Genomic DNA, 11250 nt, shown 5'->3' with positions numbered 1-11250 from the left:
TAGAAATACACAGATAGTATCACTTGAATTTTATTTAGAAAGGAATTAAAGATACCACTTGGATTTTATTTAAAAAATAAAGATACTATCACTTGCATTTTATTTGTTAAAAGTAGTACAACAATTATTTCAAAGAGCAACATATTCTCTTTATAAATGGCGCAATTTAAAGATTTCATACATTTTTTGGGAAGAATACATTTAGGCTGGATTAAATTTAAAATATTTATTTTTTAGTAAATACTACTTGGGTTAGAAATAGGAAGATTTTTCAATGAAAATGCACAAATAGAATCACTTAGGTTTTATATAAAAATTAAAGAAAGTACAACATGGGTTAGCATAGAAAAATTTCTTTGTTAAAATACAGAAATAGTACCACTTGTGTTTTTAGGAAAAATTAAAGATAAGATGCGCGCACACACATAAATACCGCCTTTTTTTTACCTTTTTTTGAAAAGGTAATTTTGTACTGATTGAATTTTACGCCGCCGATCCATAAAATTTTATGACTTACGACCGTCACGTTTATGATTCCATCATGAGTCTAAAGTGTATTTCATCCCGGCAAAAAAATCAAATGGAAGATCACGCCGTTTATAAAAATCACCACGTTGCACGTTTCGACAATGGCTAACAAAATGTAATTTCTATTAAAACAATCTATCTATCGTTTATCTACCTTATTTATCGTTTATAGCGAAAATGTAGAGAATTCTATTTTATCATAACAATGATGACTTTGCCGAGTTATTGACGATTATCGGCACTTCCGCCCTGGAAGCGTTGTCGCCGAATATTTCGGTAACTATAACGTATGTACGTTTAAACACGATCTAGTAACGCTATGTCCAAAAATACGTTGATGTCCATCGTGAAATCCATAGCTCGATTTATCGAAAAGTTCGGTACAAGAAACACGTTTGGAAATAAATAATTTTAAATTGCGTATGAATACGCATCCACATGAAATGGCGCGATGACTTTCCATTTGGATTACAAAACGTAGACTGCGCGAGAGAAATAGTAGTGCGTAAGACCTTTATTATGAATGATGAAGATGACTTCAGTCCGCGTCGCGAATATTCAACTCGCATTTCTTTCAGTATGAAGCGTGACCATAACTTCACGCGGAGACACTTAATGTAGGGCTTCAAGTAGACTTATTTGTAACCATTAATGTCTAAACATTGATGCATCTTCTCAGTTTTTTTTTCTTTCTTTAGATAAACAAGCTCTCCATTCTTCCTGTCTTTCTCAGTGGAACGCGCGATTTCTGAGACACTTTGTATATCGCTGCTATCTCATTTAAATTCCAGGGTACTAGGCATGCTTAGATATCCATTAATTTCGATTTTCTCTGCGAGATTTAGTTCGATAAACTCGTCGGAATTTATATTCTGCTCGCGAAGGCATTAAATTAATTATCAACAGATTATCTCATCGCATAGGTGAGAGACCTATGAAATCTAGCTTTCTATACTATTCTACGAATCTTATAAATTTTAAAATATGAAAACCAAAAGATGACTTATAAATTCATTAGCTCAGATAATTTTCTATAAATATTTTCGAATAATATGGTTATATGACTACTCCAAGTAATTAATTTAACATTAAAATTTATTATATTTTTCAATTTGCAAATATGATAAATATTTTAACAAACTACGAGAACAGGTGTGATACCGGACGAAATTGCGCTTTGCAGTTTTCCGTTTCTTTAAGACAGACGGGGCGGATTTCGTGTAGTAGCGGCAGAGGTAAAACGAGGCATCAGACAAGGCCAAGGTAAAGGTAAAAGGTAAAGGAGGTTTTTAAATGTCAAGATGATAAGGGTGTAAAAAACACACAAAAAAAAGAAGAGAAGGTGGAGAAAACAAATTATAAAGTAGTTCAGATCTATCAGTCATGCAAATAGCAAAAATAAAAGTGGACAAAGAAAAGAAGAAAAAAAAGAAGGCGCCATGAAAAAAGACGCAATGAAAAAGCACGCCGTGAAAAAGACGTCGTGAAAAAGGATGCCGAGAAAAAAGACGCCGTGAAAAAGAGCACCGTAAAAAAGGGCACCGTGAAAAAGAACGCGGTGAAAAAAACCGCCGTAAAAAAAAACGCTGTGAAAAAGGACGCCGTGAAAACAACGCCATGACAAAAAAAACCATTAAAAAAAAATGAAGAAATAATAGAAATAATGGAAAAATCGGCTCTACCAGATCTAATCAACTTTGACTTCTTGACGCATCGGCGGGAAGAGGTACACCCTCCGCTTTGGCCGTAACGGACTTGCCACTACGTGCGGGAATTCCCGGCGTAGTGGCCAGAGTTCACCACTTAAAAGCGGAGGGGGTAGTGTAACATTGCGCCCCTCCACCATACCCCCACACCAGTCCGAACAGCCGACCGACATGCATAAGGCGAGCACGTGCGTATGCTCAGCTAACCTTACCGCGACCACGTGCCACAACGCGCAACCGGCGCGCCACGCGCCGCGTTCGGTAAGCATTCCCACTCCGACCGGCCCGGCCGCGCGCGCTGATTGGTGCGTCCAGCCGCGCGGACCGATATATAAGCCGGCAGTGGGCAGCCGAATAGAGATCACACCGAACTACCGATCTCACCAGATCCTCTCTCCAGGACCGGGCATACTCGACGCTTCCTCGCTCGGGCATCCTCGAGCACCTCCTCGAGAACGAATATTTTAGTTCCCGCCTCCGTACGACGGGCATTTTCGTCGTGCCGATGGCCGGGTATTCTCGGCCAATCGGAACCGTCCGTCCGCTCATGGGTATTCTCAGGACCAACCCACCGACGTTCTTTGTGTCCGGCCCACTAGAAAACCGTATCCCACGGGATGTCCACCCCCGTGGGATAAGATCGCGCGGGTCTCCGTCGTTTCGGCTACACCCGCGTAGCCAGAAACCGTCTGCCGCGCCGCGCACCGCCGATCCCGCGATTGCGACCGGTCGGCACACGGGCCAATCACGGCCCGTCTAACGCTCATAGAGTTCGCCGCTTTATGGCAACCTCAATCATTGACTCCGAGCACAGAATACGAATCCGTCCACATCATTCTCTCCGAATAGAAATCCGTGTGTATCGCTTGGCGCGCATATCCAAGTCCGTTTATTTGTACCGTTCATGAGTATCAGCCTACCCGTTGACTTAATCGTTAATTTACATGATTGGATCGCCCGTTTAAATTGTGAATTGGAGATAAATACATTTACGCTTCTTTTCATTGTTTTATCGGAAATCACGAAGTTGTTATTTGTTGTACGTAAATCACATTTAACGAATATATTTACACCCGTTTATATCTTTACAATCAAATCACGGAGTTATTATTACTGAAAACCTTGATATCCGGCGAGCCCATCCGAGCCACCTATCCTGATATACCGTACGGGAAAGTACCAGCATTACACGGAAATAATGGAAAAATCGGTTCCACCAGATCTAATCGACTTCGACTTCTTATTAGATATAGGTGGTGAGTCCAGAGTTAAAATTTTCTAACATTTAAGAAAGATCATAAGAAACATGATTAAGACGCTTATCAGATTTCAAAAGTTCTTACAGAATGTCTGGTAATGACTTAATCACTTTTCCTGAATTGAAAGAGCAAGTCAAACTGAGCAAGTCTTGTACCATGTTGCAAAATTCTCAATAATTAACAAGATGCAGACTCACTTGTAGTATAGTATAACCAATGTCCGGGTCGGCATTATTTTTCCGTGTTTGCCACATAAAATTCCAAATAGAAAGCATGTTCTAGGTCAGACATACTTATTTCAACACAAGATATTTAAACTGCGTCCGTCCAAAATGTGGGTAATGCAAGTACAAAAGTAACAAAAACCGCTCTTAGTTGAAGTGCGTTCTCTTTTTTTTCCTTTTCTCTCTCTTTTCGTCATGCGACTGGCAAAAATTAAAGTAAAAAAAAGAAAAGGAGTAAAAAAAGACGCCGTAAAAAAAACGTCGAAAAAAAGACGCCGTGAAAAAATCGCCGTAAAAAAGCATGCCGTGAAAAAGACGCTTTGAAAAAACACGCCGGGAAAAGAACGCCGTAAAAAAGAACGTCGTGAAAAACAATGGCGAAAAAAAAAAACGCCGTGCAAAAGAGCGCCGTGAAAAAAACGCCATGCAAAAGAGCGCCGTGAAAAAGACGCCGTAAAAAAGAACGTTGTGAAAAACGATGCCGAAAAAAAGAACGCCGTGCAAAAGGTCGCCGTGAAAAAAAGCGTCGTAAAAAAAGGCGCCGTAAAAAGAATGCCATGACAAAGAAAACTATAAAAAAGAAAACCGTGAAAAATAATGAAGAAATAATGGAAATAATAAAAAAATCGGCTCCAATAGATCCAGTCAACTTCGACTTTTTATCAGATTTAGGTGAATCCCGAGTTAAAATTTTCTATCATGTAAAAAAAACGTATCATAAGAAATATGACTGATTGTGAGACGCTTATCAGATTATGAAAGTTCTTACTGAATGTCTGGTAATGACCAAATCATTTTTCGTGAATTGATAGAGCAAGTCAAATTCAGCAAATAAGTCTCGTACCATGTTGCAAAATTCTCAATAACTAACGAGATGCAGACTCGCTTGTAGTATAGTATAACCAATGTCCGTGTCCGCCACTTTTTCCCCGCGTTTGCCACACAAAATTCCAAATAAAAAAAATGTTCTAGGACAGACATACTTGTTTCAGCACAGAATATTTAAACTGCGTCCATCCAAAAATGTGAGTAATCTCAGGTACAAAAGTAACAAAAACCGCTCTGTGTTGAAGTGCGTTCTTTTTCTCTCTTTTTGTCATGTGTACAAGCGTGCATATGGTGTGAGAGAGTTGAAAGAAGAATGACGTCACTGACCTAAATTATGTGATTTTCGGGTAGTACAATCTATACTAAAAGGCTAGATTCAATAGGAAGAAAAAAAGACAGTTGCGAGACGAGCGAGAGGAGAAAGAAGTACACTCTCGTTTCTTTGTATTGTACTATTCAACCTAAAAACATCGACTTAAACGATGTAGGTGTAGACACAATTATATAGTTAATTTAATTTTGATAGAAATGTAAAATCGTCGACGCGTTTTTACATTGAAACAAAAGAATTTGATAAATAATGCGAGATATGTAAAATACTTTGCTAGGTTAGTTAAGCTGTGCGTTTGTAGAAAAAGTCATAGAATACTCTTAATTAATCACAAACCAGCTAGATAAAGATAAATTGTATAAAGTAATAAAATAGAAGTGTTATTTATTATGCACGATTTATTAAGTGCACATTATTTAAGACATATAATATTTAAAAATCAACAATTAAAAATTATAATTGTATTTCCGTTATTCTTTAATACTTTTGATTATTTTTTAACACATTATTTTTTAACAAATATTTTTAATATTTATTATGTGTTAGATGAATAAAAAAACTCAAGAAAACTAAATATATTTACATTTTTATTCAACTTATCTATTATTTTTTATACTATACCATGTCGTTAATTTTAGGTGGTTTTATTTATGCCGTTAACGGTATGACTCCCGGAAACATACAAATTAAGGGTTTCACTATCGATCCTGTAAATCATAATGTAACCGAATTTTGGAGTCCGGAATCCTCAGTAAGTATTACACTTATTTTTCTGATGTAATAATTAATTATTGCACAAAAAAAAACATTCTCAAACATTAGTATCTAATTAAAACTAATTATTTTAATTAACCCCCATTTATGGTATTTCATTTAAATGTAAAAAAGAAATTATATTCTTGCTCATATGTATGTTAAACAATGATAATATTGCTTAAATATAATTTTATCCCCTTAAAAGAATTTGATAATTTTAATTTCTGTAAAACGTTACATTTTTATATTTTGATATAATAGTCATTTGGAAAACAATTTAATACTTTGATAACAATAATGTTAAAAAATTTAAATTCTTGAAAATATTATTTTTTATTCTATTACTTTTTTACTTTTTCACAGATAAAAAATATTATTAAATAATTCTACGATCGTAACAAGTACCACATATCCTATATTTTCGCTGTTTTAAAAAATAAATTTTTTTTATCAACAATATAGTGTCTGGCGATAGCTGCATATGCTATATACACTCTATATAATTATATATAAAAATATATAATTTTATATTCTTATGTCTCCCATACGCACAAAATGTTATTTAAATTTCACGAGAAAAAAAATAAAGGAAAAATTGTTCATAAAATTTTTTAAAAAAATGTCTTAAAAAAATATTACAAAAAACAATTTAAAAAGGTTTCAACAATATTATGAAAAAGTTTTAAAACATAAAAATAGTAAGATTTTTAAAAACATTTTAAAAATAAAAATATTATGAGAAATATTCTAAAAACATCTTGACAATATTTAAAAAAAATTTGGAAACAAAAGTGGCTAAATTATTTTAAAAATACATTAGAAATATTGTCAAAAATATATTTTATACCTAGTAAAAATGTTAATTAAATAATTTGGATTTTCGAGCAGTATGCTGCACTGCCGCTGGATGAATATTAAAGTTGTGTACTTTGTAATTAAAAAAAATCTTAGTATAGAATAAAAGACGTAGAATTATATGATTTTTCATTCTTGTCAACGAGAATATTTTCTTGAAAACAATTCCCCAAAATTGGACTCCGGATTGAAATAAAAAGTAATTTTAGTAATTTTAATAAAATTTAACGTTTTTAAAAATTTTCTTTTACTAGAACCTAGCGGACATAAAAATATTTTTAAAATATTTTGTAAAACATTTTTATTATCTTTTAAACATACCTTTTGAAGTAATATTACTAAAAAATTTTGTAAATTTATTGAATACATTTCAGTATACATGAAATGTTCCCAAAATATTTTTGAAAATATTGGACAAGATCTAATGAACATATAATTATTTTAAAAATATTTAAATCTTTATTTAAAATATGTTAAAAATGTTTTGTGCTGTATGGGATATGATAAGTATATTTAACTATATATAAAAAAATTTGTACCGAGAAATTGAAACTCATATTCAAACATATTTAAAAGTAGTTCTTATATTGTAAATAAAAATGTTGATCCAAAACATAATTTTTAGGTTGATTACTCAATGTAGAAAACATAGCGATTACAGTCCTGTCGAAAATAAAAAGCGTAAACGAGGTGTCAACGCTTCCTTAACATGATCCATTGTTTACTTTTATATTCGACTTTCACTCCAATTTTTATTTTTGTTAAGGTAGTATACGTACCGTACATAGCATTCGATATGGCCTTAGCGTAATGAGAATATATCTTTCTCGATAAAAATATCCAAAGTTCTTCAACAAGTTATTTATTTAACATTATATAATCTTATTTCAATATTTAACATTTCGGAAATAAAAATATTCTCAAAACGGAAATATTCCTTTTTTCTTTTTATATACGTTCAATATAAATTTTTGATGTATTTGAGAATCCAAAGTGACCATTATTAACATTCAAAATTATTTTAATATTTTACTATTTATTATAAAAATAACCGTATACTGTATTTTCCACAGACTTTCACAATGCCTCATGCCATCGCTGTATGTCCGTACGGTAAAGCTCTTTATGTGTCAGAAATTGGGCCAAATAAAGTATGGAAATTTGACCTAGTGACTAGGTAAAGCAACTAATGTCACAGCAAAAATCTGTCGTCTGATGCTATTTATAATTTTAAAATGTAAACCAAAAATCAAATTCATGAAAATGTGATAATACACTATCCTCTTCCAGTATCTCGTTAAATTGCAAAGTATAAAAAATTATAAAAAAAATTCCATAGCGTTTCAACTTAATACTACGTTGTTCAAATATTAAAGATGTACAAAGATTTTTTTATGTTGAATCAAATTGAATAAAATTTTATTTCTTTAAACTTTAATTTTATTTATTCAAACCTTGCAAAAAAACCCTCAAGTTTGAGTGTTAAACACTTAAGAAGAACGTTGAAATTTGAGTGTTAAACTCTCAAAAAGAACCCCCAAATTTGGCTGTGATTCTGGACCGTCAATTGAGGGTTAACGCCCAAAAAAACCCTTACGAAAAAATACACCCAACTAGGCATTGGCAGTCCGAAGTATTAAAATAATTTTAACCCTTAAGTGAATTTATTTGAAAGTTAACACTCAATTTGTATCATTTCGGATCGCCAATAATACCTAGTTCTAATCTTGTTCAAACTTCCCGCGTGGCATGTTTCGTGCGTGCAGTTGATCGAGTGATAGACCTGCATGACGATGTCGCTACCAGAAGAGATAAGGTTGGCGCGAGTTTTTGGTTGCCTGGCGACGAGCGGACGTTGTTGGTTGTTATTCGGTTTTCCCTCTTTTTCGAGTAATACAGTTCAGTTTTATTTATGAATCAAGCCTTTTTGAACATAATAAGAGAAAACCGTGAACTCTCAGTATATCTTTAAAGTTATATTGCCATTCGGGCGGAGCGAATGAGAGAAAAACACATTGCCGTTCGGGTGGAGTGAGTGAGAGAAAGTACAAGCTTTCCTTAGAATTGCACGTGCAAACGCAATCAGCCATTCGTGCGTGAATTACTGTCTTTCGGACAAAAAGGAGAGAGAGAGGGGGAAAGTGACCAAGAGCACAGGCTTTGGTATTTTTTTTTACTTATTCTATGTTCAATGATATAGTGCCACTCGGGCGGTGAGAGTAAGAGAGAAGAAAGATAAATCTTTTCTTCTAATTCGTTCATTTCACCCGATTCATAGAGACTTCTAACGCAAGTTGCCGATCAAAAAGAGAGAAAGAAGACGAGAAAGATAGAGATGAGAATGTCGAATTCTTTCATCGGATTACGAAACTACGCCATTTTTTCTTCTACAAACGACGTTCTTATTATCAGCTTACCAACGATACGTATTTACTAATTTTAAGTTTATCTTCTGTTTCTTGAATAGATTGAGACTCATCCGATAACCTAATAATGTAACAGTTTCGTGAATATAATTAATTATAATATTTAAATGTATGAATTTCTCTTTGAATTTAATGTTTCTTTTCCTCTCTATTTTGACTTTATTGACATAAGATAATTATAATTAGTGTATTTCCGTGGATTGCTATATTGTATTTCTAATAGATAAAATCTAAATTTCATATAATTATTTTTATTAATGTTGTTAAATTTCTTCACCTTTTATCATTCATGTTCTTTTAACAAATCTGAAAAATTGCAAATAAAAGATTAATTATTCAAAATAATAAAATATATATAAGGAGAGTAGAAACCCTCTAATAGCTTCCGTTTCCGGTAGCGGGAGTGACTGACGTGTGTGTGTGGAGAGTGCGAGTGATAAACAGGTATTAGGGGATAGGGTGAGACGTGGTGGAGTGCGAAGAGGTGAAGGGAAAGGGAAGGGGCTGGTGGTAGAGGGTGAATAAGGGTAAAGGGCCGGGGGAAGAGAATAGGGAGACAGGAGGGATAGTAGGGTTGGGACGGGATTTGCAGGTTTAGAGTGTTGTAACGAACCGCCTTCCAACCCCCCGGACCGCCAAACCGTCCTAACCGTCCGGCCGAACATCCGCCGGACGGCCGTTAAACGGCGCATAGCGCCTAATAAATACACGAATATCGGAGCAAACAAGCGATCGCTCCCGCGCTCTCATCTTCGCGCGCACGCGCTCTCGTTCCCGCGCCGTCCGTAGCCACGATATGCGCGCGTGGTCCGGAGCGAGAGACCCGAGATCGAGTGGCGGGGATGCTGCCGCCGGACCGCTCCGCCGTAACGCGCCGCGCATCCCCCTCACCACGATCCTCGGGTATATAAGGCGACGTTCGCCGGAGGCAGGGACCTGATCCGCTTCTGGCCGGTCCGCCGAACAGAAGTCTCCCCAGGTTGTCACTGAGATCGAGCGCCTCGGTCTCCGCTAAGTTACTTAGCTGGCAGCCACTTCCGAGTCCGATCCCGAGCTCCGCTTCCCGACTCGTCAACCAGGGTTCAAGTACACTTGGGCCCCGTCAAGTCACTTGACACGAAGGCGATTCTCCATCCACCCCGCCTCCCGAGTCCGACGCCACCTCACGTACGGGGGTACGGTGCTCTGTGCCTCCACCAAGCGCACTTGGCGTGAGGGGGTGTCCCCCGGCGAACATTCGCGGTCTTAACCGCCTCGCGACGGTCCGCGCCACGAAGCCGACGAAGAAACACGGATCCGTGTACGCACCGCGCTCACCGCTCCCCGCGCCGCGCTACCACCGAACGACACGGCCACAAAAACAAGGCCGCCGGGATTCGCAGAAAAACACGCGACTAAATTCCACGAACCGCGTCTCGCACGACAGGTGAACCTGTAAATAGATTCCCGCGTATATAGACTACGCCGAGCCGAATTTCTGTGTCACGTCCGTCCGCGCGCTTAACCGATTTAACTCCGGATATATTTGTATCGCGTCCGTCCGAGCGTCTAGGAGAATTACGTTTGTGTCGCGTCCGTTCGCGCGTCTTGTAAATCTAAGTTCTACATGTTTGTAACACGTTCGTCCGCGCGTTCAAACACAAGGCTCTGTACCGCATCCGTCCAACCGCTGATGGCAATGTAACAACGTCAAGTAGAATAAACACGTTGATATTTTCTACCTTTAAGAAACGTCTAATTCCTCTAAGCGACCTTTCGCGCCCGATCCTGTACCGTCGACCGTCCGCGCGCGAAACACGGTCGTTACAGTGTAGAGAGAAAGCAGAAAAGAGGGAGGGTAGCGACATCGGGCGGTAGAAGTGAGAAGCAGAGCAGGAGAGAGTAAGTGCAGTAGCGAAAAATTTTGAATTAGAGTAACGTTTGAGTAACCGATTTAATATCTTAATATATGATTTTATATTTTTGCATTTGCTACAGCGGTATAATAATTATAAAAATAAACTAAAATATTATAAAACTTGTTTAAATTGTTTTTTTTTTAGAGTAAAAGTGATCATCTTAAATATAAAAGAGTCATATTTTCTAGTAAATATTTTCTACAAAAAAAAAATATATATATATATATAGATTACTTAAAAGAAATTTTTGTTTTCCTTTTACAACCCGACTGCAAGTAAATAAACTCGTGAATAGGAAGTAGGCAGGTTAGAGGAAAGACGAGATGGAGGAAGGAAAGGAGGGAAGGAAGGAGTGAGAAAGGGAAGTAGAGGGGGGAACAGGGGAAGAGAAGAGGAGGGTGGGGAGACCGAGCAAAGCAGAAGGGATGAGGGATAGAGC

The 11250-nt window shown here is 36.6% G+C and overlaps 1 protein-coding gene across 1 annotated transcript in view; it reads left to right on the top strand.

Annotated features, from left to right (window-relative positions):
* The window catches only part of LOC105193621 (peptidyl-alpha-hydroxyglycine alpha-amidating lyase 2), a 37690-nt gene extending 29884 nt beyond the window's left edge, over positions 1 to 7806 (top strand). Inside the window, exons 7-8 of the mRNA XM_011158146.3 lie at positions 5515 to 5627; positions 7561 to 7806. Of these exons, the coding sequence (XP_011156448.1) occupies positions 5515 to 5627; positions 7561 to 7668 (221 nt within the window). The 3' untranslated portion in view covers positions 7669 to 7806. The remainder of the gene's footprint in view (positions 1 to 5514; positions 5628 to 7560) is intronic.
* The last annotated feature ends 3444 nt before the right edge of the window (positions 7807 to 11250 follow it).

This window comes from Solenopsis invicta, chromosome 3 (genome assembly GCF_016802725.1).
Source record: "Solenopsis invicta isolate M01_SB chromosome 3, UNIL_Sinv_3.0, whole genome shotgun sequence".
NCBI classification, from domain to species: domain Eukaryota; kingdom Metazoa; phylum Arthropoda; class Insecta; order Hymenoptera; family Formicidae; genus Solenopsis; species Solenopsis invicta.
The sequence above is the reverse complement of the archived record's forward strand: the minus strand, read 5'-3'. Positions and strand labels throughout refer to the sequence as shown.